At 36.5% G+C, this 27,658-nt stretch overlaps 1 protein-coding gene across 1 annotated transcript in view; it reads right to left on the bottom strand.

The window, feature by feature from the left end:
* The window catches only part of PTH2R (parathyroid hormone 2 receptor), an 89,793-nt gene that overhangs the window by 44,448 nt on the left and 17,687 nt on the right, over nucleotides 1–27,658 (bottom strand). Inside the window, exons 2-5 of the mRNA XM_032355609.1 lie at nucleotides 17,127–17,229; nucleotides 9,755–9,865; nucleotides 9,518–9,639; nucleotides 424–521 (exon numbers count right to left, since the gene is read on the bottom strand). Coding sequence (XP_032211500.1) covers nucleotides 424–521; nucleotides 9,518–9,639; nucleotides 9,755–9,865; nucleotides 17,127–17,229 — 434 coding nt within the window. The remainder of the gene's footprint in view (nucleotides 1–423; nucleotides 522–9,517; nucleotides 9,640–9,754; nucleotides 9,866–17,126; nucleotides 17,230–27,658) is intronic.

Below are 27,658 nucleotides of genomic sequence, written 5' to 3'. Positions count from 1 at the left end.
GTATAATATCAGATCATTTGGTGGATTATTTAAAATGAATTTCTGTCCAATGGCACCAAAAGCATTTGGGAAAAATGAAGTCTTTGCAATATGAATGAAAATTTTTGCAGCTCATTCTGCTCTACCCAGTAACACTTTGCAGACAAAACAGACTGTAGTGCAGATCTTATAGGCTTAATGGTTTCATAGTGCTTTGATGTTTTTAAAGATTTTTCTTTTAGCTTTTAAACACCAACAATAAAAACCCTGAATTTCCTCATGAAAAATAAATTTTCAAAGCCAAATAATATTATAACACTAGGCTGAATTCAAAAACTTGTGCTGGGAAAAGTATCTGGGCCAAAAATTGTGAGACCTCACATCTTCTATGCATAGGACACAGAACCTGTCCCTTCATGGAGAAAGGGATTGGGAATCACTCACCGGAAGTAGCCAATGATGACAATAGCCACAGCCAAGGAACCGAAGGAGACAGAATATCCAATTGTGTACATGACATAGAGGCGTTCAAAGAATTCTTGCTGAAGGGGAACATATTTAATTAGAAAAATAACTTTAAACAAGTAGATGTGAATAAACTTAAAAATCATGCTTCTTCCTGTTTAGACAGGCAGTGTGTTAGCACATTTATATAACATAGATTATTAATCTAGCCTTTCTTTCATTTCTTATGTTCAAGTGAGAGATTTTTTTGTTTGTTTGTTTGTTTGTTTGTTTTTTGTTTTTCTAATATTTTATTTATTTATTTGAGAGAATGAGAGAGAGAGGGCATGAGCAGGGGAAGGGCACGGGAAGTAGCAGGCTCCCCACCGAGTAGGGAGCCCCCAACACAGGGCTCCACCCCAGGACCCTGAGATCATAACCTTGAGTTGAAGGCAGAGGCTTAACCAAATGAGTCAACTAGGCACCGCTCAAATGAGAGTTAAAGATGTAATAATAATAACATGTGGCATTTCTTGCTTTAGTGAGGTCAAATCAAATGTTGCAATATTTACTTAGTGAATTTTTGTGCTGTCCATTTTAGTTATTTGGAATTATGTACCTAAAATGATAGCTTAAGTAAACAAAACATGTGTTATAGGGCTATTCTAAGAGGAAACTAATAAAAAAAAACTTTCATTTTTGGAATATTATTTCTAGTTTTCCTTAAGCTTTTTACTGAGCTGTAATTTACATGAAATAAAATGTACAGATATTAAGTGAGCACTTTGATGGGCTTTGATAAGCCACGTCTGCAGCCAAAAAACTATCCACCATTCACTTCCAGGTAACTACTGTTCCAATTTCTGTCAACACAAATTGGCATCAACCGTTCATGTACTCTGTGTACTTTTTGACTATTCTTAGCCTTCTTAGAATTAGATAACATATACTTAGTATATACTCTTTCTGTCAATATACTGTGCAATAGTTCTGTATCCCAAATGTAACACCAGTTACAAAAGTTTACATATGTGATAAAATGACAGAACTATAACACACAAATGGCACCATGTCAGATTTCTGCCTCCGATATTTTAGTATAATTATGTTAGGATGTAACCATTGGAGAATACCAGGTGAAGGATAAATGGGACCTTGTTTTACTATCTTTTCCAGTTCTTGTGAACTTATAATTATTTTTAAAAATTACAAAGGAATGGACCATTGATTCATGCAACAATATTGGTGAATGTCAAAAATAGATGAAGTCTTAAAATTGTACTGCCTTAATTACTATACCTCAAGATGTCCCATTTTTATCCAGTCCTCAAGCCATTGCCCTTGGCCAGGCCACCATCTTCCTGTCCTGAGTTACTCTAACAGCCTCTTCCAAATGGGCTTCCTATCATGCTTCCCACCAACTCACACTCCACCTCACCAGTGACCTTTCATGTCACTCTTCTGCTTAAAATCCTTCAATGGCTCCTCATCACTTTTAGGGTAAAGTTCAGATTTCTTTATATAACCCACAAGTCTCAAAACATTCTCCCTTCACCATTGTACACTTGAAGGCCTTGAAGACCTGCTTTGTGCTGTCCTTTAAAGTCACCCATAGACCCCTCTTCCCCAGCTTCCCTGACACCTAGCAACCATTAATCTGTTTTTCTACCTCTGTAATTTTGTCATTCGATAAATGTTATAGAAATGGAATCCTCCAGTATGTAATCTTTTGAGATTGGCTTTTTTCACTCACAATAATGACCTCAAGATCCATTCAAGCTGTTGTATAGGTCAAGTTTGTTCCTTTATAATGCTGAATATTATTGCATTGTATGTATGTAACCTAGGTATATCAGTATATATAAAATGTTTCAAACTTTGTAGACAGCATACATTTGGGTCATAATTTTTAATAGATTCTTTCAATCTCTGTTTACTGGCATAATTAGATCATTTTTAAATATAATATTGCTATGTTAAGGCTAAGTCCATCACCTTATATTTTTATTTTCTGTTATTCTATTTTTCATTTCTCTGTTTTATTTTTCCTGCCACCCTGTGGGTTACTTGAACATTTTGCAGAATTCTATTCTGATGTTCCTTTTCAAACACTTTTAGTGGTTGTTCTAGGTATTACATTGTACAGCTTAATGTGGAGACTTTGATTACTGAATGCTTACCTTTCTTCTTTCCTAATTAAGCTATAATTAAGCATATAATTGAGCTATAATATAATTAAACAAATAATAAGCTATAAATCTCCTAAAGTCTGCTTTTGTAGTTTCTCCCACTTTTTTGATATATTCAGCTTTCATAAGTATTCAGTTCAAACTTTTGCCATGGGTCACACACATATTTTCCAACAATTTGTAAATTGTCCACGTATTTTTATTTTTTTTTAAAGATTTTATTTATTTATTTGACAGATAGAGATCACAAGTAGGCAGACAGGCAGGCAGAGAAAGAGGAGGAAGCAGGCTCCCTGCGGAGCTGAGAGCCCGATGCGGGGCTTAATCCCAGGACCCTGGGATCATGACCTGAGCCGAAGGCAGAGGCTTTAACCCACCGAGCCACCCAGGTGCCCCAATCTTGAGATTTATTGACACTTCTTTATAGTCCAGCGTATGTCCAATCTTAAAGAAATTTTGATGTGTAATTTCAAAGAATGTGAATTTTGTTGTGTTTGGTGATTGTATTCTATAAATGGCATTTTCATCAAATTGTGTGAAAGATATCCTATGGGTGTTTTTGTCTAATTGTTTTACCAATTACTGAGAGAATGGTATTTTCATAAATTCCAACATGGTGGGACCTGATCATGTCTCTTTGCTTGACAATTTTTGCTTTATGCAATATGAAGTCCCTAAAAGCGTGCATATTTAGGATCATTACTTCTTGCTGGTAAATGGATTCTTTAACCATTCTGACATGGCCTTCCACCTCAGTAATACTCTGCCTTGAAGTCCACTTAGCAATACCAACCTTTTTGATGCTGAGGGCATGCACTGCATTAACTCATCCACCCTTTTAATTTCGACACATCTGTTATCTTCACATTTATCTATATTTTTATAGAGTACATTTCTTACAGACATTATATACCTAAGTCATACATTTATTACCCATTCTATCTTAAGTGACTGGTAAGTTCATTTACACTGAGCACAATCATTGCTATGGTCAGGCTTAAAAATAACACATTGGTACTGGCATTCTAGATACCCTATCTTTGTTCCTCTGTACCTACTTCCTTACCTTCTATTTGGGAGGTGGTGTCAATCAAGTATTTCTTAATATTTCGCTTGTGTTATTTTTTAGCAATTACGCACCCTGAACTTATCAGGGCCTCCATTTAAGTAATATTGAACTATTTCACAAATGACTTAAAACATATAAAAATGTATACTCAGTTTTGCTCCCTAGCCTTTGCCCTTTTAGATTTTGTCTACATAGTGCTTGCTTTGGCAGCACATATAAAATAAATTTTGCCTATGTAATTTATAAACCTTTGTGAGACTATTATGATTGCTTTAAGCGGTCAGTAGACTTTTAAATGAATTATAAAGATATAAAGAAAGATATAAGTACAGTAATAAACAAGGATAAGAATATAGTTTTGTTTACTGTTGTAGTCTGTCACTTTTATCCATATATATATGTACATATACCCATTCTGGTCCTTTTCATTCCTTCCTACCAATCTCTGTTCTCGTCTGGCATATTTCTCTTTGACTTAGAGAACTTTCTTGAGTATTTCCTATACTGAAGGTATGATGAAGATGAATCCTCTCATATATTTTCTGTCTGAAAAGTCTCATTATTTTACCTTTATCTTTTTGCATATTATCACCTTAAGGATGTCATCCCATTATATTCCAGCCTCCTTTAGGCATCTTTTTTATTACCGTTCCCAATGTGCCCTTATACTCTGCCTTTAAGTTTTCTTTTTACTGTGATTTATAGAAGTTTAACCATGATGTATCTCAGTATGATTTTATTTTATCCTGCCTTGCATTTGCTAAATTTCTGAAATATATGGGTTGATTTATTTCACCCATTTAGAAAATTCTTGGCCATTGTCTCCTCAAATATTTATTTTGTCCAATTCTCTCTAGTTACCTCTAATTTCACATTGTTAGACAATTACATGTTGTCTCACAAGTTTCAGATGCTTCCAATTTTAATTTATTTTTTTCTCCTGATGCTTCGGTAGGAAAATTTCTATTGACTTTTCTTAAAAGGCATTAATCTTTTATCATGCTGTATCCAGTATGCTGTTGAGCAAATCAAGTGAATTCTTCATTTTTGGATTGAATATTTCAATTTTTAGAATTTCCATTTTGGTTTTGTTTTGGGTTTTTTTGAAGTTTCTATTTCTTTGATTTTTCCCATCTATTTTACATACCTTCTCACCAAATCATCTAAAATATTTAAAATAGTTATTATTAAGTATTTATCTGCAAATTCTAATATCTGGATCATCTGGTTTTTTTCTGCTCTTATTTTTACTCCAGATTTTGGGGCCCTGCCTTGTAATTTTGTATCACACTCTGGGCCCTGTAAGTAAAAGAATGATAGATACTGAAGTATTTGATGTCAACTGCCTGAAAAGGCAGGCCTCTTCCTCCATCACGCTTCTTGAGTAGGGAAGCTGGATTACTCTGTTGTTAACTAAGTTGAGCTTTGTTGTAGTTTTTGTTTTATGTTTTTTGTGATCCTTTTATCCTGGTTTATTTAGGTTTTGAGCCCAGAATCAAGACTCCTTCAGCGAACCTCGAGATCTTAGCGCTAGCAGCCTCTAGTGGCCATTTTATGGATTTTAGTTCACCTGACATTTTCCAAGCCATAGAACTTTTTTTTTTTTTTTTAAGATTTTATTTATTTGACAGACAGAGATCACAAGTAGATGGAGAGGCAGGCAGAGAGAAAGACAGAGAGAGAAGCAGGCTCCCTGCTGAGCAGAGGGGCTGATGCGGGACTCGATCCCAGGACCCTGAGATCATGACCTGAGGTGAAGGCAGCGGCTTAACCCACTGAGCCATCCAGGCGCCCCCCCAAGCCATAGAACTTTTGATGCTCTTTGAACCATCGTCAGATTTTTGAGTTGCTAGGGATTTTACTTTGCTCTCCTGACCTTCCCTGGCGTGCAGTCTGTAGCAATGATGCTCCATGTATCTTTTGTCCCATGCCTTTGGCTAACTGCTGCATTTCACTCTGAGTACTTCGCAACTCTCCCAGAATTTCTCTTACCCTACCTGTGCTGTCCCCAGCCTTCGGCACATGGCCTCCACTCCCATGGGTAAAAACTGGCTGGTGGGTGATAGCGCACTGTGAATGGGCTCACTTCTTGAGATTCTAAGCCTATATACCAACGCTTATCTATTAAAAGTTGATTTAAGGGGCACTTAGGTGGCAGTTGGTTAAGTGGCAGACTGTTGGTTTCAGCTGAAGTCATGATCCCAGGTCTTGGGGTCAAGACCTATGTCCAGGTCCAAGTCCTTCACCGAGTCTGGCTCAGCAGTCTGTTTCAGGATTCTTTCTCTCCTTCTGCACCTGGCCCAAGCTCACTTGTTTTCTCTCTCTCTCCCTCTAAGATAAATAAATCTTTAAAAAAAAAAAAATTGTTGTTTTAAGAGCCTGGCTCTTTTCTTTCCATCTCTTTCTATGACCTGGTTGTTCCTCTTCTGCTATAGACCCAGGGATAGATAGCAGTCATGGGTCTCTTCTCTTATAGGAAGGGCTTGCCCCCTTCTAGAAGTGGGATCATTTAGACTTCTTGGCATCCTCAGCTCACTGATGAATTATTACAAATTACTGACTTTGCATCTTACTTAATCTGTTCCTACTGTCACAACTTCCAGCATCCTAATTGAAAGCAAAAGATTTTGCCTTTTGTTCCTTTTTAAAAAAATGTTTACTACATATTATTATCAGTCAATAAAATACAAAACATTTTATAGAAAATATTTGGGAATGCCTGGGTAGCTCAATCAGTTAAGCGTCAGTCTGTTGGTTTCAGCTCAGGTCTTGATCTCAGGGTCATGAGTTCAAGCCCCACGTTGGGCTCCATGCTGGGTATGGAGGACTACTTAGGAAGGAAGGAAGGAAGGAAGGAAGGAAGGAAGGAAGGAAGGAAGGAAAAAAAGAATATATTTGGATAATGTGTGAAACACAAAAGAGGGAGGAAACTCCCAAATTTCTACCAGCCAAAAAGAAACACTTCATGTATTTCTTTTTATTCCATCCCTATGCAGCATTTTCTGTTGTTTTGAGCATCTACATTCCCAATTTATATACAACTTTATTACCCTATTTTTTTTTCTGTTAACTGTATAACAAAGGAAATTTCTAAGGCCACAAACTCTTTACAAAAAACATTTATGTGAGTTTATTTAAACTTCTCTGGAAGGTTCTTCACTGGAAACTTAAATTCTTTAGAATATTCACTACAAAAATTAATAGTTCAATGAACATTCTGTCCACTCAATTCCCCACACTCCAAATTCTTATACTTGACTCTTAGAAGAAACTTCATAAGATCAAAAGATATGACCGCTTTGAAGTTATTTTAATACATATTGTTAAATTGTTTTCCAGAAGTTCATTTAACCTTTAAATGTGAGATGGATTATATGGTAATTTCTGCAGTAAGCTGTTGTTTTAAATATAATTCTCTAATGAATTTAATAAACCTATGGCCTATCAGAAGAGTTCTTTCCCATCTTTTTACTAAAAGAAACTGTCTCTTATAAAGAACTTATCCAACTCAACACCTATAGAACAAATAATCCAATCAAGAAATAGAAGACATGAATGGACATTTCTCCAAAGACCTCCAAATGGCCAAGAGACACATGAAAAGGTCCTCGGCATCACTTGACATCAGGGAAATACAAATCAAAAACACAATGAGATACCACACCAGTCAAAATGACTAAAATTAACAAGTCAGGAAATGACAGATGTTGACAAGGGTGTAGAAAAGGTAAGCCCTCCTACACTGTTGGTGGGAATGCAAGCTGGTGCAGCCATTCTGGAAAAAAGTTAAAAATAGAGCTAACCTATGACCTAGCAGTTGCACTACTAGGTATTTACCCAAAAGATACAAATGTAGTGATCTGAAGGGGCACGTGTACCCTAGTGTTTATAGCAGCAACGTCTACAATAGCCAAACTATGGAAGAGCCCAGATGTCCACTGACAGATGAATGGATAAAGGAGAAGTGGTACACACACACACACACACACACACACACACACACACACAGGAATATTATTCAGCCATCAAAAAGAATGAAACCTTGACATTTGCAGTGACATAGATGGTATTAGAAGGTATTATGCTAAGCAAAATAAGTCTGTCAGAGAAAGACAATTATATGATCTCACTGATTTGTGGAATTTAAGAAACAAGGCAGAGTATCATATAGGAAGAGAGGAAAAAATGAAACAAGATGAAACCAGAGAGGGAGACAAACCATAAGAGACTCTTAATCCTAGGAAACAAACTGAGGGTTGTTGGAGGGGTGAGGGGTGGGGGATGGTATAACTGGTTGGTGAACACTGGGAAGGGTATGTGTTATAACGAGCGCTGTGTATTATATAAGACTGATGAATCACAGACCTGTAACCCCTCAAACAAACAATACACTCTAAGTTATTTTGAAAAATAATAAAATATGAAAGCTAATAAATAAATAAATAAATAAAAGTAAGAGCCTCATTTTGTCAAGCCAACAATAAGGAAATTATTTTAGGAAGAAGACAATAGATGTTTTAAAAATCTTAGTCGTATTTCCCTCCAATAAAGATGTTTATTCTCAATGCACACCTTTTTGTTTTTTAATTTATTGTTCCTTCTATAAAACTCTCATTCCTGGGCACTTGAGTGGCTCAGTCACTAAAGCATCCTCCTTTGGCTCAGGTCATGATCCTGGAGTCCTGGGATTGAGGCCCACACTTGGGGTGGGGGGGTTCCCTGCTCAGCAAGGAATCTGCTCCTCCTTCTGCCCCTCCCTCTGCTCCTGCTCTCTCTCTCTCTTTCTCAAATAAATAAATTTTAAAAATCTTTTTTTTAAAAAGGAAGTCCTGACTATTAGTGCAAAATCAAAGAAATCTTCAGCTCACTGCTTCCCCTACTATTGTCCCTATTCCCAACCCCCAGCAAAAAGAAAAAAAAAAATCAAGCATAAAGAAAAATGTCTAATGCTGGTACAGTTTATGTATGATAGACTGTTCTCAGGATCCCCATAAAAGCCATTTATACATCCATGAATCTTATTAACTCCTAACATCATATGCATATATCACCATGCATTTTACTCACAAGGTCTGAGTGATAGGAATTTAAGCATGACTTAAAGCAACATGTATCAGTTAAATTGACTATCTAGGGTTTCCAACGTTTTCATATGATTGTTACATTGCAAATAGCACTGATCAGGTATTTGGAGATCAGGATTCAGCTGTAGATCCTGTCATCAGTGAGCTGAGTCTCTCTAACACCTAATCTCTGGTTCTGAGTTTACTCATGTGTAAAATTAAGGTGTCATCTGGAAGACCTATGGGATGCCACTTGCTTCTCCTTAATTCTACAATCTAATCTTTCATATACTAATAATATCACCTACAGGCCAATCTTACAAAAGGACAAATACATCTTTAAAATACAAATCTTCTTCAGGAATACAGAGTGAAATGAGATGTAGCCATTCATAGGTAACAAAAAAGAAATCATAAATCATGTTGCTGACTATGTATTTTGATTTTGAAGTAAAATATAATGCAATATAGCATAATGTAATATAATGTAAATATAATGTACTATAACATAATACACACAAACACAGATTTATAAGTATAGATACATGTATCTTAGCCAGATAACTCTAACCTAAAGAAAATACCGGAATGTTTCAGGTCCTACACCATTCCTTAACCAAATAGCTAAAAAGATTCCAAACTTGCTTTTTATCTTTTAGAACATTTATGTTCTAGAATAAAAGGGTTTTTATATATAATAGTTGGCAATCAAGAAATGCATAAAAATATTCCATTTTCCCTGTGCGGTTCACAAATACAAAAATTATCATTACCTTTCCTATGCTGATATCTGGCTGCATAAAGCGAAGGCAGTCTGAATAATTAGCCCATGTTTTATTTAAACTGTACATAAAATCCCACGTTCCATTGGGGTTACAGTGTCTAAAAGCAACTCCTGTAAAGACATGAAGGAAAACATCGAGATTGCTCAATGCTCTTGGCTTTCACTAGGAAAAAAAAAAAAAAGTATCTTTCTATTCCAAATTAATCATTTCAGAAAAATTCAATACCTTTATGATTGAAGTCATAAATATAAGGAGGGCATGGGACAGCCAGTATTTTCCCCACTGTTCCTCTGGGCCAGCAAATGAGTCCATCCCATTCTGGGAAACAATTTCCCTCTAATAAAAAAAATTAAAAAACAAATAAACAAAAATGCAATTGGAACCAGACAGTAAGTACATTCAAAATACAAAATCTCAGGTCTCTACCTGCAGCAAAACATAAAACAAACTGGTAGTTATGGAAACTAGAATGGGGTAGATATGACGTAAATGTCCTAATCTCTCTCCACCTTGCCTCGTTAAAGGTCCATTAATAGAAACATTTGATCTGCAGAAATTAAAAATATTTTAGTGATTCCACTCTATGTGAATTATAGCAATTAATATATAAGAAACATTGGAATTCATTGTGAACAACCATAGTAAAATTCTATCACAGTTCTAGCTATATTTTTTACCCTAGATTTTTAAAAATTGCTATTAAAAAATATGATATGTGAAACAGATTGAGCTTCCCAGTAAGCTCCAAGATTTGAGTTTGCCTTTTTACCAATAATTCTTTTTTTTTCTTTTCACCAGTTACTCTAGTAATTTGTTTGAGCCTAACTCTCATCTCAAACAAAATTCTCACAAGCTCTACTCTCCTTAAGAATCAAGTATAAAAATTTGGAGCGGGAGGTACTAAACGGACAAAATGCATCCAGAACCCAAGTAGTTCTCATAATCTCCATTGCCACATCCATGGTCAAAACTCATCATACCATGATATTCACACAGAAAAATCTAGAATTTGGAAACTTCAACTTTGTCTCTTTTCAGTTCTATAACTGAACTGATATTATAATGTAACCATAACACAGAGAAACCAAACATTTGTGAAGTTGAACCAGGATGAATAATATTTTGAGTTTTGCTTTTAACTACTTGAATCATTTTATAATAACTAGGTATTTGCATGTACATTCTGTTTTCTTTCATAGGCGTGAGGAAAATTTTTATTACAAAAATTTTTTCAGGGGAGCCTGCGTGGCTCAGTCGTTAAGCATCTGCCTTCAGCTCAGGTCTTGATCCCAGAGTCCTGGGATCGAGCCCTGCATCGGGCTCCCTGATAGGCAGAAAACCTGCTTCTCCCTCTCCCACTCCCCTTGCTTGTGTTCCTGCTATCACTGTGTCTCTGTGTCAAAAATTCTTTCATAAATAAAGCAATATATTCTGTACACACACACACACACACACACACGCACACCCCTCACTTAGAATTGACACTTGCTTATATTTTTATCATATTTATTTCAACTATTTTTGCTGTGGTATTTTAAAGTAAATTGCAGACAGCATAACAGATCACTCTTAAATATTTTGATACCTATCTCTCAACTTTAAGGGAATTTCAAAGTGGAAATTTCTTAAATTAGCTAATGAATTCAAAATGCTGTTCTAGTTTTTTACACATAAATTGAAGAAATTTCTTTTTTTTTTTTAGATTTTATTTATTTATTTGACAGAGAGAGCGATCACAAGTAGGCAGAGAGGCAGGCAGAGAGAGAGAGAGAGGAGGAAGCAGGCTCCCTGCCTAGCAGAGAGCCCGATGTGGGACTTGATCCCAGGACCCTGAGATCATGACCTGAGCCGAAGGCAGAGGCTTAACCCACTGAGCCACCCAGGTGCCCCAAATTGAAGAAATTTCTTATTGAAAGGTAAATCTGGTCTTCCTGGTTCCATTCTTGCTCTCCTTTCATTCATTCACACAATAAGCCAAAATCTTCCAAAGGCTTCCCCTCTCAATCCCAGCAAAAGCCAAGTCTACAAAATCTGAAAGCCCTTCAACATCCTCTTTCCCCCATACTTATCTCCCTGACCCTGGTTCTGCTAAGGTCCTCCTAGCTCTCCCTTCACTTCAGTCCATTCACCAGATGGCTTTAAGGTTTATTCCCATTCACCCTACAGACTTTTTTACTCACAGGTCACTTCTAAGTAAACTTTCCCCATTTACAGTTACCTTCAAAACTTGCCTTATCCCCTTTCCTTCTATACTTTTTACCTGAGCTCTCATCATCTTCCAATAGGAACTGTTATTTTACTATGGTTTCTTATACCACAGGAACCCTGAAGGTGGGGAATTTTGTCTGCTTTGTACCAGCCCTAGGCAGGCACTTAACAAATATTCAGTCAGAGTCAACACCGTGTGTTCTTCAGGACTGCTCTCTGTTAGTTGCGTATTTAACTTCCAAGAAGAGAGCATATCCTCCATTTAAAAATGAGATTACTTTTAATGCGTGTTGTATCCATGTTTCTATTGCTACCATAACAAACTACCACAAATGTAACGGCTTCAAATAACGCAAACTTATTATCACACTATTTCTTTAAGTCATAAATCCAGTGAGTTCAGCTAGGACTGAGTTCCCCATTTCCTTGAAGGTGATCAACTTCTAGAAACCACTTATATTCTTTGGTTTATGACTCCTTTCCTCCATCTTCAAAGTCAGCAAAGCAAGCTGACACTTCTTATCATTTCTCTCTTCCACTCTCCTTTTACCCTCCTGATTCATCCACCACACACACTACATTGGACCCATCCAGATAATCCAGGATAATCTCCCTACTTTAAGGCCCATAACTATAATCCCAGCTGCAATGTCCTTGCACCATTTAACATAGCATATACACAGGCATAACACCAAGTATTGGGGTATGGACATCTTTAGGGACCCTTATTCTGCTACCATTATAGCTCCCTTATTTTTTAGTTACCAATTACACTACGGTAGCTGAGTAATTTTCTTCTAGCTGATGTTCATGATGTCGAGTTGTTTGTTCAGTTTTGAATAGTCATGCAAACCCTGATCTGTAAAGAAAAGAATTCAGAATAAACCTGAAATTAATTTCTTACTGTCCTCCATATCACATGGAAACAAATAACCTGATTTGCTTTTGGGATTGCTGAAGCAATAAGAAAAAGGAAATGCCTTTCCTTACCCACACTGTTCTTATAGAAGAGAGCATTTTCTTGGAAATAGCCTCACTTTGCCCACACAAAAAAGACTGTGCTTTACATATTAAAGCAACCCAGGAACCCATTATACTGGCTCTTGCTTCTGGTGCAGGGCTTCACCAGCTTCTTTCCACCATTACCTGTGTTTTGTTTTTCTTTCTTGTTCAAACAGAGAGCAATGAATCAACCTCTTCCACCAACTTTACCCTAGGCATTCTTCTGTATCTTGCTACCATTCCATATGGCTTCACAGACATTCACTTTGTCTTTAACAAGACATGCATCCTTATTGACCTGTACTGTCCAATCTTTTACCAGAGAGCTATTGTACAATCTACCAAAATTGGACCTGGACACACATTCTTGAGTTCCGAAAACTAGCTATCCCTCTAAAATGTATGCTGCAGGGGTGCCTGGCTGACTCAGTAAGTTGGCACCCAACTCTTGATCTTGGCCCAGGTCATGACCTCAGGATTGTGAAATCAAGCCCAGCATAGGGCTCTGCACTGAGCACCGCGCCAGCCTGGGAATCTCTCTCTCCCTCTTCCTCTGTCCCTCCCCACTACTTGCATTCTCTCTCTCTCTCTAAAACAGATACATAGATAAATAAAATGTATGCTGCAATATCCTGATACTTTCTGGCAAGAGTTAGTTAACATGATGGAATAAGGTCTTCGTACAAGTTTAAAACCCAATGACCATTTATTTTATAACTATGTAGTTTTAAACTACTATGGAGATAAATCTGCTGATATTTTCCTCATGCTCTAAAGGGGACAATTTTTCTAGTTCCCTACATGATACCCCACACACATACACATACACTCCCCAAAATTCAGAAAACCAACATTCCTCAAAAATAATGTTTCTGTAGATTGTGTTCATCTCTCTGGTGGCTCTTTGACAAAAAGTATAATAAATATCCACAAACGGGGCGCCTGGGTGGCTCAGTGGGTTAAGCCTCTGCCTTTGGCTCATGTCATGATCTCAGGGTCCTGGAATCGAGGCCCGCATTGGGCTCTCTGCTCAGTGGGGAGCCTGCTTTCTCCTCTATGCCTGCCTCTGCCTCTCTGCATACTTGTGATCTCTCTCTCTCTCTGTTTCAAATAAATAAAAATAAAATCTTAAAAAAAAAAATCCACAAACGTTGAAAGGATTGAGGAAGCCATGGCCTCACACAGCTAATACAGAGATCTTAATTAACATCTACTCTTTGATCATCATTTCACATCCTATGTGAGCAAATACTTTCACCAGTTACCCAGAAACTAATTAATTGCCTGGTGATTCACCAATCTCTCTTTATAAATTAACACCATTAATTATATTCCCTGTCATCTTTTGTGTATGCCAGGACAAACTACTTATTAGTGATGCTTGTCAAACCATGATCTTTACACAGAACAGTCTAAAATTTGGAAACTCCAACTTTGTCTCTTTTCCTTCTATTGTTACCCATAATACAGTGTAGCCATACATTTGTGAAGTCAAAGTAGGATCAACAATATTTTGGGTTTTGTTTTTAACTACTTGAATCATTTGATAGTTAGGTATTTGCATTTATACTTCCTCCACTTCCATAGACATGATGAAAAATGGTATTTTCTTTTTACTACAATTTTTTCATAAATAAAAGAATATTTTATATATACAGCACCTGGAATTGACACTTGATAATATTTTGCCATATTTATTTCATCTAATTTATTTTATGAAGACACAAAGGGTCGGAGAAGGTCCTATATTTATCTAATTAGTGTTCCAGATGGAAAGACTAGGAAAATGGGAGAGAACAAAGTTTCAAAGACAAAATAGCAAACCATTCCCATGAATGACTGAAAGACATAGATCCTCAGACTTCAGAAATTAAATGAATCCATACCTAGATACAGAATAAAACTGCAGAACATCAAATACAAAGAAAAGCTCTTAAAAGGAGCCAGAGAAAAAAAAACTAATCATCAACAAAGATTGAAAACTGATTTGTCACCAATAACAACAGAAGCTAGAGTAAAAATGAAATAATATTCAGGTGCTAAAAATAAATAATTCTCAACCAAGAATCACACATCTAGAAAAAGTATCTTTGACAATTGAGACCGAAATAAACATTTTTTCTGACAAACACTGAGAGCATTCACTGCAAGCAAGTTCACAAAAAGACATATTTCATCTTGAAGAAAAACTGTAATATATAATTAAGATAAAACTATATGACTTTATTAATATAAAATTACATGACAATAGCATATAATTTGGAAGTAATTAAAGTATTTCAAATTGCTTATATTATTTAAGAGGAAGAAGTTATAAATTTTAAATGTTCTTAAATTAAGTATTTGGAGATTAGAATGAAGGAGATCAAACCAGATATTTCACTATAGGGCATAGCTTTTTTTTTCCTTTTTAAGAGAGGGAGAGGTGGGGGGAGGGGCAGAGGGTAAGGAAGAGAGAGAATTTTAAGCAGGCTCCACATTCAGTGCAGAGCTCAATCTCACAACCCTGAGTTTAACTAACGGAGCTACCCAAACATCCCCAGGGCATAGCTTTTATTTATTTATTTATTTAATTTAAACTCGATTTAGCTAACATATACTGTATTATTAGTTTCAGGGGTAGAATTTAGTGATTCATCAGTTGCATATAACACCCAGTGCTTATTACATCAAGTACCCTCTCTAATGTCCAGCATCCAATTACCTCATCCCCACAATGACCTCCCCTCGAGCAACCCTCAGTTTATTACCTAAAGTTAAGAGTCCCTTATGGTTTGCCTCTCCCACAGATTTCATCTTATTTTATTTTTCCTTCCCTTCCCCTATGTTCATCTGTTTCATTTCTTAAATTCCACATATAAGCAAAATCATATGGTATCTGTCTTTCTCTGACTTATTTCTTTTAGTACAACACTTTCTGGTTCCATCCATGTCACCGCAAACAACAAGATTTCATTCTTTTTGATGGCTGCATAATATTTCATTATAGAAATATATACACACATCTTCTTTATCCATTCATCTGTCCATGAAAATTTGGGCTCTTCCCACAGTTTGACCATTGTGGACACTGTTGTCAGAAACACTGGGCTGCAGGTGCCCCTTCAGATCACTATGTTTGTATCCTTTGGATAAATACCTAGTAGCCCAATTGCTGGGTTGTAGGGTATCTCTATTTTTAACACCTATTTTTAACATCTCCATACTGTTTTCCAGAGTGGTTGTATCAGACTGCATTCCCACAAACAGTGAAGGGGGTTCCCCTTTCTCCACATTCTCACCAACATCTGTTGTTTTCTGACTTGTGAATTTTGGTACAGCATAGCTTTAGAGACATCTGCTGCATTCAGATTGTTGAGAATTTAGGGAAGCTCAGTAAATAGCACCTCCCTTTAAAAAAAAATTCCTAAATTATACTCAACTATCAAGGCAAGGCATTTTCCCATATAAAACATTATAATTTACCTAATACTCCAAAGATTCCAATAAATAGTTTTTCTCAATGGTCCCAATAAGAACTATGAGTCATCACCAGGCCCTAAGGAGAACAAGCCACAGGTTCCTGTGCAGTTATAACAGCAGAGTAACCCCAAGAGCACCAAAGCCACCACAAGCTCACCTGTAGTATTGTTTTGCTTTTCTAGTTCCCCACTTGAAGATGGAACTAGTTGAGAAATTACACAGAGAGTCAGGCATATGGAAATTAAATAACCATTTTACTAAAAAGAAAAAATATTTTGAGAACAGGGCCTAGGTACATATAAAGGGGTCTGCTTATTTGTTCTTCTAATATTTATATATACTACCAAACTGCAAGCAAGACACACAAGAACAGAGTCTGTCTCTCCAAGCTTACTACCTGGTTGAGGGCAAACCAGGATGCATGCTGTCTGCAAGCAAAGAGATCCCAAAAAGAGGCCTGAGAAACAGACTGATGTGCATGTGCCCAGCTGCTATTCTGAAACTCTAAAGTCAGGCAAGTCATTCTGTCCATAGGGAAGGAAGAGCTTGTGGTTAAAGAAAGGAAAAGAGGACACCTGGGTGGCTCAGTGGGTTAAAGCCTCTGCTTTCAGCTCAGGTCATGATCCCAGAGTTCTGGGATCAAGCCCCTGCTCAACGTGGAGCCTGCTTCCTCCTCTCTATCTGCCTGCCTCTCTGCCTACTTGTGAACTCTATCAAATAAATAAATAAAATATTTTTAAAAATTTAAAAATAAAATAATTTTTTAAAAAAGAAATGAAAAGAGCATGGTTCTGCTACATGATCCTTCACATGGAAACATGGAATGAGTGATGAGGAATACCCAACTACTACTTAAAAGAGGAATTTGGGTCTTTTTGAGGACTGGGGCCAGGACACAAGAAGACATGATTTTTAGCACCTTTACCTCCTTCCTGAAGCTGAGCTGTGATGTTGAGCTCACATTGTACTTTAGCTTTCAGCACAAGGACAATCTGCTCCTCTATCGTAATAGTGCCATCAGAATCCAGCTGTGGAAATGAAAAAAATACAAACAGAAAAACATTCCCATTACCTCTTTTTTAAACTATGATATAATATTTCATTGTCTACCTTCTAATACTGTTGAAAATTAAAGTTTTGATATCCTCCTATCTGGAATAGTCTTTTATCTGAGTCAAACTTTCTACGAGGTATCTTTCATTCCCACCCTGGAACATGCACCTAACATACAAGTGAATAATGAATTCTAATTGAATGGGTTCACCTAGGTTTGGCTTTAACACCACCAGCAACGGAGAGGAAATTCTACTTTGGAAAAACTTTCATTTCAATGAAATATATTTTATCTTAAATATGACAAAACATTCATAAGTGTTTGTTCAAAGTATGGTGCTTGGACAGCCTGAATCTGATTCATATACAAAGTGTAGATCCTTAAGCTAGCATCAGATTCAGTGAATCATGGAGACAGCAACTGGTAATCCCCATGTTTCACAGGAACCCTTTATGGTTCTGGCACTAACTTTAATGAGTTTAAAAACCAGCATATGTGAAGGTACAAGATAATGGTAAATATCATTATATTAGTCAAGCTTCAATCAGAGAAGCAGAACTCTTAAGAGATTAAGATAAATTACAAAGAAATACAGGTAGAGATAGAGATAGAAAGAGTACTTGTTACAGGGATTTGACAATTTGACTGAAGTATTGTGGAAGTTAGTTAAACATCTCCAGAGGCCTTTTTTTTTTTTTTTTTTTTTTTTTTTTTTGGTCTGATGCAGGAGCTAGAAATCTGCAGGTCAGGAAATCAAAAAAAGAAGATAAATGTAAAGGAAGGGAGAATAAGAACAAACTGGAACCATGAGCATGAGCTAGAAACCATAAGGACACACTAAAATACATGTGAATGCTTAGTGCCTCCAACCTTCATGTTGCTGGTGTCCCGAAGAAGCTGGCATTTTTTATCATGGACCTAAACACACACTTAGCCCAAGAATCAGAGAGTTAAAGGAGGACCCAGGAAAAGATGAAACAGCTGCAGGCCTGGCTACTGTCCCTCCCCAGTGAGATGAACCCAAATATAAGCAACAATGTGTGTGAGATATGAAAGTACCTGCCTTGACCATCTGAGTGTAAAAAGACAAAATGGCTGCTGCTTCACTTCTGTCCACCAGTGCTCATGAAAAAATGTCTTGTGTGTCACCCTAACCAGAAACATAAAGGGAATGGGAATTCTGGGGTATACATTTTAACATAACCAAACTGACATATTACAAAGTCATCAAAATCCACCTCTGCTGACTTGGCACCCACACACATCTCTTCAAACCACAACAAACTTCCAGAAAACTCAATAACAAAGTCATGCTTCATCTATCACGGTACAATCTACTTGGTACAAAGCGTGATTCCAAAAGAACAGAATTTTAAGGAAACAATGTCTGTATTCATCATCTCTATCTATGTAACAAATTAACCCAAAACGCTTTGGCTTAAAACAACAAACATTAATTATCTCACAATTGAGAGAAGCTTAGCTGGGTGGTTCTGGGCTCAGTCTCTTAAGAGATTTCAGTTAAGACTTCAACTATAGATGTTGTCACTATAGATGTTGACTGGGACTAGAGAATCCACTTCCAAGATGGTGCCCTCACACAGCTATTGGCAGAGGACTTCAGTTTCTCAGTGGCTGATTAGAAGAATGTTAGTTCCTCACCACACAGTTCTATTCATATGGGTGCCTGAGTGTCTTTACAACATGACAACTGGCTTCCCACAGATGAGTGATTCTAGAAAGAAAGCAAGGGAAACCCACTATGTCTTTTATGATCTAATCTCAGATGTCACTCATGGTCATTCCCATCATATTCCATTAGCTAAAAGCAAGCCACCAAGTCTTACTTAAGAGAAGAGGAATTAATCTCTATCTTTTAAAGAGAGATATCAAAAAATTTATAAATACATCTTTAAACAACCAAAAATTTCTATAAGTGGTCCATAGAAAGAGAATACTGAGTATTATGGGTTTTGTAGATTTATTAATAATCATAGGGTCCAGGGGAACATGGGGGGCTCAGTTGGTTAAATGTCTGCCTTCAGCCCAGGTCATGATCCCAGGGTCCTGAGATCCAGCCCCATGTTAGGCTCCCTGTTCAGCGGGGAGTCTGCTTCTCCTTCTCCCTCTTCCTCTGCCCCTCCCCTGCTCATGCTCACTGTCTCTCTCTCTCAAATAAATAAATAAAATACTTAAAATAATAATTATTAATAATGATGATGATGATAGAGTCTAAAGCTTTGCATTTCTGTCTTTCTGTAGGTGACTTAGAAATTCTTAAATCAAATGAGAAGATAAAACTCATCAATTTACCTCAGTAACCAAGTCCCAATAATACAACACTTTGCAAACCCTAAATCTTTAATTTCAGGCTGCAAATACTTATTCTCTAGAGCCATTCATTAAGAAACATGGGAAAACAACCCTTTTTATGTTTTGCAGTAAGACATTATGGGTTAAAAAATAGAAATAGAAAGATGTTTATATTATTAGCCATAAAAACCCAGAGATTATGAAAATTATGATTTTAAATAACATAAAATGACAACCTAACAGGTTAACTTCAAATAGAGAATATGGAAAAAAATATCTATCATAAGAACTAGTTTCAGAATAAAAAAAGTCCTATTCCTGAAAATTATGAGTTTATTTCCCAATATATTTATAATATAAAGAGCAGTTCAGTGAATAGTCTGGTATATAGTTTTAGAGACTTCTGAATAATATTCATAGTTCAATGTTCACATTTAATGATATTTATGGAAGGAGACAATAAACAAAAACTAATTTTTTGGATTGGAATACACACCGTAATTTAGTCATCAGGAAAACACCATGCAGATCCTGACTTAAAAGTAACTACACTAAAAATGAGCTATAAAAAGCTCACTTAACCCAGAAAGGAGAATGAAATGTGGGCCTAATGAACCATCTGGGTGAGCATGGTAGTGAAACTGACTGCTTCTCATTCATTATCCAGAAACAGCCAAGCACCATTCATTTTTTGTTTTGCTCTGTTTTCTGGCTGGTTTTTTCTTTGTTTGTTTTTTTCAGTTCAATAGCTATTTTATTTTACTTCAATCCTAGAAAAACGCTGGGTAAGCTGTGACCAAGTTTCAGAACTCTAAATTTGATTCAGAGAACTGTGACTTCAGTTATCAAACATGAACACTGCAAATCATCCCTTGCTCATTTTTACTTGAATTAATACATTTTTTGTTTTCTTTTGTGCAGATTTAGCCTTTCTATCAGGATAACATTTTCAGGAACATAAGCATCATATATACTATAGCTTCTACAGATATTTTGCTCTATACAATGTGGCCAGTTGAACCAGGAGCAAATTTGATTAGAATGTGCTAATCCATGATTTTTAAATTGCTCTTCAATCATCAAGTGAGAATATGGAAAATGTTTAACATCTTTTATATTGCTTTCTCTTCCTCCTCAGTTACAAGTGTTCTTCACCATAGAGGGGCAGTAAAATCATAGTGTACTTAAAACAGAAGAAGAGTTTTCATGGTCAATGGCTGTTACTCCAAAGGCAACAACTGCATCCAAAATAAAATGGCACATTTAGTTAAAAAAATAAACAAAACATTTTTTTCTGGGTAAGTGATCATTTACAATACAATTTGAAATAAAAATATTGTATTTTACTGAAAGTACTTAAAGTTGTTGTAATAGGTACTGATTAATTAAAGTCAGAACATGCAAATTCTTATAATTTCAATATTCACATTTATTCCATTTTTAAGTTAACATGAACCCATAAATTAGATGTTCTTAAAAAGAAGCATTCTGGGACTTCCACTTCTGCACAATGGAGTAAGTGTATTTTTTCCTACTTCTTCCAGTGAGTACAACTAAAAACTCTGGATATTATATATAAAATTAATATGAGATGATTCTGAAAGGCAAAAAGCAGAAAGCAGACCAGCTAGGGACCTCAGATTCCAAAGAACAACACAGTGGTAAATTCTCTCAGTTTCCTTTTTGCCTTATGTATTTGGGACTTGGAGTTGAGAAGCTGGCAACAACAGACACTGACTCAAAAAAAAAACAAAAAAAAAAGCCTCAAGAAAACCACACTCTCTGCAGCAAGGAAGGAGAGGAACCACCTGACTAGACAGAAAACTTTTACATAATAACAGCTCAACCTAAAAAATGGGCAGAAGATATGAACAGACACTTCTCCAATGAAGACATACAAATGGCTATCAGACACATGAAAAAATGTTCATCATCACTAGCCATCAGGGAGATTCAAATTAAAACCACATTGAGATATCACCTTACACCAGTTAGAATGGCCAAAATTAACAAGACAGGAAACAACATGTGTTGGAGGGGATGTGGAGAAAGGGGAACCCTCTTACACTGTTGGTGGAAATGCAAGTTGATGCAGCCACTTTGGAGAACAGTGTGGAGATTCCTCAAGAAATTAAAAATAGAGCTTCCCTATAGCCCTGCAATTGTACTACTGGGTATTTACTCCAAAGACACAGATGTTGTGAAAAGAAGGGCCATCTGTACCCCAATGTTTATAGCAGCAATGGCCATGATCGCCAAACTGTGGAAAGAGCCAAGATGCCCTTCAGTGGATGAATGGATGAGGAAGATGTGGTCCAAATACACTATGGAGTATTATGCCTCCATCAGAAAGGATGAATACCCAATTTTACAAAAGTTGCTACAAGCAACATGGACAGGACTGGAAGAGATTATGATGAGTGAAATAAGTCAAGCAGAGAGAGTCAATTATCATATGGTTTCACTTATTTGTGGAGCATAACAAATAGCATGGAGGACAAGGGGAGATGGAGAGGAGAAGGGAGTTGAGGGAAATTGGAAGGGGAGGTGAACCATGAGAGACTACGGACTCTGAAAAACAATCTGAGGGGTCTGAAGGGGCAGGGGTGGGAGGTTGGGGGAACCAGGTGGTGGGTATTAGAGAGGGCATGGACTGCATGGAGCACTGGGTGTGGTGCAAAAACAATGAATACTGTTATGTTGTTATGTTGAAAATAAAATAAATAAATAAATAAAATTTTAAAATAAAATAAAATAAAATAACAGCTCGACCTAAGCCAAACATCACACAAAAGCACTGCAGTTCTAACCCAATTGACACCAGCAAAGGACAAGTGGAGATCCACCCTTAGTAGGTTGAAAGGAGGTAACACTACAGTCTCTCCCAAAGCAGTTTCAGAATGAAGTAGAGAGCCAGGATGTTCACCACGCTGGTCTGTAACATGCCCCTTCACACCTCAGGTATCAGTAAAGACCACGTGGAGAGCCTGGACTTCCCTCTCCTGCTGGCAGTTAAAGGGTAGCCCTCCTTGGGGTGTGGTCAGAAAAGACCAAGTAGGGAGTCAGCCTAGCAATGAGGCCAACCCTCTGTGGTGTCAGTGGAGACCACGTGGCAGGGGGGGTTGAACTCATATCCCCACCCATCAGCAACAAGGAGCTCCCCACTTTGGATGTCAACAGCAGCTGCTTGGGAACCTAAACTTCTACTGACACCCTTACTTCCCCAATTATGTTAATATCAGATAAAGTAGACTTCAGAGCAAACAAAACTACCAGAGACCAAGAGGGACATTACCTAAGATAAAAGACATAGCTATCTTAAAAGTATATGGGTGCCTGGGTGGCTCAGTGGGTTAAGCCTCTGCCTTTGGCTCAGGTCATGATCTCAGGGTCCTGGGATCAAGCCCCGCATCAGGCTCTCTGCTCGGCAGGGAACCTGCTTCTCCCTCTCTCTCTCTCTCTGCCTGCCTCTCTGCCTACTTGTGATCTCTGTCTGTCAAATAAATAAATAAAATCTTTTAAGAAAGAAAGAAAGAAAGAAAGAAAGAAAGCAAGAAAGAAAGAAAGAAAGAAAGAAAGAAAGAAAGAAAGAAAGCAAAGTATATGCAACAAAAAATAATAGGGGTGCCCACACCTTGGTGGCTCAGTCGGTGAAGCAACTGACTCTTGGTATTGGCTCAGGTCAGATCTCGGGGTCATGAGATGGAAGCCCTCTGCACTCAGTGGGGAGTCTGTCTGAGATTCTCTCTCTTCTCCCTCTGGCCCCACACTCTCACTCTCTCTCTAAAATAAATAAATAAATCTTTAAAAAAAAAAAAGACAGAAAAATATGTGAAGCAAACATTGATAGAATTTAAAGAGGAAATAGGCTAGTCCACAATTAAAGCTGGAAACTTCAGTACTCCTTGCTCAACTGATAAAACAAAGAGACAGAAAAGCAACAAAGATATAGAAGAACTCAACAATGCCATCAACCAAGAGGACCTAATGGGCATTTAGGCATTTCACTCAACAAGGCAGAGTACAAATTCTTTCCAAATGCTCACAGAATATATATCAAGGCAGACCATGTCCTGGGCCATAAAACAGATCTCAACAAGTTTAGAACTGAAATCATACAGACTAGGTTCTCAGATACAATGGGCTCAAACTAGAAATCAAAAATAGAAAAACAACAGGAAAATCTTCACACACTTGGAAACTAAACAACATACTTCTAAATAACCCATGGAGCAAAAAGAAAGTCTCAGGGGAAATCAAAACAATACACTGAACTGAATGAAAATGAAAATACAAAATATCAAAATGTGTAAGGTACAACTAAAGCGATGCCAAGAGAAATTTATAGCACTAAAACCTACATTGGAAAAGAAGAAAAGTCTCATGTCAATAACATAATGTCTTACCTCAAAAACCTAGAAAAAGAAGAGAAAACTAAATCCAAAGCAAATAGAAAGAAGGACATAATAAAGATAAAAAAGGAAATCCATAATATTTTTTTAAAAATAGAGAATATCAATGAAACAAAGAGTTAGGTCTCTGAAAAGACAATAAAATTGAAAAATTTCTAGCAAGTGAACAAAGGGGGGAAAAAAAGAGTGAAAACACACAGTAAATTATAGAAATAGAGAACAGATTAATTGTTGCCCTGGGGTTGAGGTGGAGGAGATGTGAGTGCATCCATAGAATGGCAACAGAAGGGGAATATTTTGGAAATAGTAAAGTTCTGTATCTTGACTACATCAGTGTCAATAAACTGGTCATGATATTGTACTATACTTTTTGTAAAATATTACCACTGGGAGAAGCTGGGTAGAGGATACGGGGCTCTCTCTGTATTATTTCTTACAATTACATATGAATCTACAATTATTTAAGTTTTTTCAAAAGAATCAATCTGTCCTAACTTGAAAAAACACAATATATATAAAAATATTACCTCATTTTAGTATATGATGATTTGCCACAAGATGCTTGTAAAAAAACAAATGTTTTGTGATAATTTGCCACAAGGTGGTTGTAAAAACCAAATTTTTTAAATAAGAAATGTCAGGGCACCTGGGTGGCTCAATGGGTTAAAGCCTATGCCTTCGGCTCAGGTCATGATCCCAGGGTCTTGGGATCGAGTCCCGCATTAGGCTCTCTGCTCGGTGGGGAACCTGTTTCCCCCTCTCTCGGTCTCTGCCTGCCTCTCAGCCCACTTGTGATCTCTGTCTACCAAATAAATAAATAAAATCTTTTAAAAAATTTTTTTAAATAAGAAATGTTAAAATATGACTATTTTGTAATTTTGCAAAAATGTCTCCTTTATAAAGCGAAATTTCTTTAATGCATATAATGCTTTCTGATGAAGTTATTGTAATATTCATATACCAAATTTGACTCTAATTTGGAAAGGGTTGAAAGACTATGTTTAAAGAGAATGAATTTCTTTGGACATTCTACTTTCCACAGTCCAAGAGAAAGGTGAGCTGGTCTATAATAAGGAATTTTGTTTGGAATTCAGCATTGGTCATGCAGTCTAGTATTAATGAGCTAATCAGTCTTATTAACTTTTTACTTCATGTTTTCACACAGGCCTCAAAAGAGTTCATACAAACATATTAATATTTTTTTATTTAAATACTAATTTCATTCCCAAGAATATGATTTCATTGAGAGTAGCTAAAGATTTTATATTGTGGAGAATGAAACATGTTTCTGGTTTTTTTTGGTTTTTTTAAAAATAATCTTTCAGAAAGCCCTTCCTTTTTTTTTTAAAGATTTTATTTATTTATTTGACAGACAGAGATCACAAGTAGGCAGAGAGGCAGGCAGAGGGAGAGAGGGGGAAGCAGGCTCCCTGCTGAGCAGAGAACCCAATGCGGGACTCGATCCCAGAACCCCAGGATCATGACCCAAGCCGAAGGCAGAGGCTTTTACCCACTGAGCCACCCAGGAGCCCTGAAACATGTTTTTAATCATTCAGAATTTATTGTCTATACTACTGGGTTCGAATAGAGAAAAGGATTCTGTTATAATAAACTGATAGCTTTGGGAAAAATATTGAACCATCCACTTTTAATTAAAACTGCAACTATAAAAGTGTTTCCCCACTTGTCCTTTTTTAATTCAAAGTAAAACAGGTTATATGGATAAAACACACAGCAAAAATGCACGCGCGCGCACACACACACACACACACACACACACAACCCAAATAAGTAAACGCTGTTGGAAAATGGTGGAAACGCTGTTGGAAAACTTCTCAAGTTTTTTAATCCTTTCACAAATTGACCTCTAACTCAAAACTAAATCTAAAGACCAGTCCATTTTGCACATTAGGCAATAAACCATGAAACTTCCATGACCCTGTTCATGCAGAAAGCAAATGGAATTTAAGAATACAATGGACCTATCCGTGGCCTCATTCAAAATCAGTTAGGATTTCAGCATTAGGAGAGTGATCACAAAGAACCGTCACCATTCACACCTATCATCCACACTTTCTCTTTCATCTTAACCACACGAATTTATTAATATTTGTAGAACTCCAATTACTATTTAGAAACCAAGCATAGTTAATTATTCAAGTCGTCTAATGATTATAGAGATGGAGAACAGATGAGTGGTTTGGCAGGTACTAGAGAGAGCAAGGGACAAGGTAGAAGGAAGAGGCTGCGGCTATGTAAAGGTAGCAGGAGGGATTCCTGTGTAGAAACTGTTCTGCATTTTGACTATGGTGGTGGTCAAGGGCATTTATGCATGTAATAAAACTGCATAAAACTGAATGCACACACATATCAACGAATGCATAGAAGACCAGTGAGAGCTGAATTAAGTAGGTGGATTATATCAAAATGAATTTCCTGCTTGGGCTATTGTTTTATAGTTATGAAAGACGACACCAAGGGAGCACTAGGGTAAAAGGTACACAGAATTCCTGTATTATTTCTTATAGTACATGTGAACCTACAATTTTCTCAAAGTACTTTCTTTATTCATTTATTCATTTTTTTATTCATTTATTCATTATTATTTCTTTATTCATTTATTCATTCTTTATTCATTTATTTTAGTGAATTGTATTTCTTTTAATGATGATAACCATGACAGAGAAAGACCAACTAAACTTTAAATTAAATACTATATAATCTATTAATTTGAGCTAAATTAAGTGCAAATATATTAAGACTATTTGGCAAAGAATTTTAGTGCAAAAGAAATCATGCAATAGGTAGCCCTGCATAATTTATAGGCTTCTATAAATATGAAAATTCTCTATCTTCTCAAACAAAACCAATTAGAACTGACAATTTTAAATTCCTACCCATTACCAAATCTCCCAAGCAAGAGTTAAGTGTCAACTATTAATCACCAACTAATTTAAAATAAACCCCTTAGAAATTCAGTGAAGTAATTATATCTTCCTCAAAAGTAATTTACTTATTTTATGGAAGTTGCCATCAAAACACAAATTCTGAATTAGCCAAGTTAAGAACTAGGCCCACAGGATCAAGCAGGTGTGTGCAACATTCAATCCTCAAGTCAAAAGCTCCATTTCCAAATCTCAGCAAAACTGACCCAAGAACTTTAGTTACTTAAAAACCTAACTAGCTAGTACATCTAAAATGACTTTTGAAGTCATTCCACACTAAGAATTTGGGAATTTTCTATGAACATAGAAAAGCTGAAAATTTGCTTTGAGTAGGGTCCCTGTAATTATGGGGAAATACAGGACTTCAAAAAACCAGCATACCTCATTTAATTGCACTTTGGCTTTATTGCCCTTCACTGATGCTGTTTTTTGTTTTGTCTTTTTTTAATTCAAATTGAAAAGTTATGGCAACCCTGCATGGAATGAGGCTATCCACACCATTTTCCAACAGCGTTTACTTATTTCATGTCTCTGTGTCACATTTTGGTAATTCCTGCAACATTTCAAACTCTTTCATGTATCACCATATTTCTTATGGTGATCTGTAATCAGTGATCATGATATATTGAAATCTTGAGTGATGGTTAGCATCTGTTCAGCAACAAAGTATTTTTAATTAAGATATGTACATTTTTTCAGACATAATGTTATGATACACTTAACAGAATACAAT

Source organism: Mustela erminea, chromosome 8 (genome assembly GCF_009829155.1).
Source record: "Mustela erminea isolate mMusErm1 chromosome 8, mMusErm1.Pri, whole genome shotgun sequence".
Lineage (NCBI taxonomy): Eukaryota > Metazoa > Chordata > Mammalia > Carnivora > Mustelidae > Mustela > Mustela erminea.
This window is presented reverse-complemented; position numbering and strand designations above follow the sequence as displayed.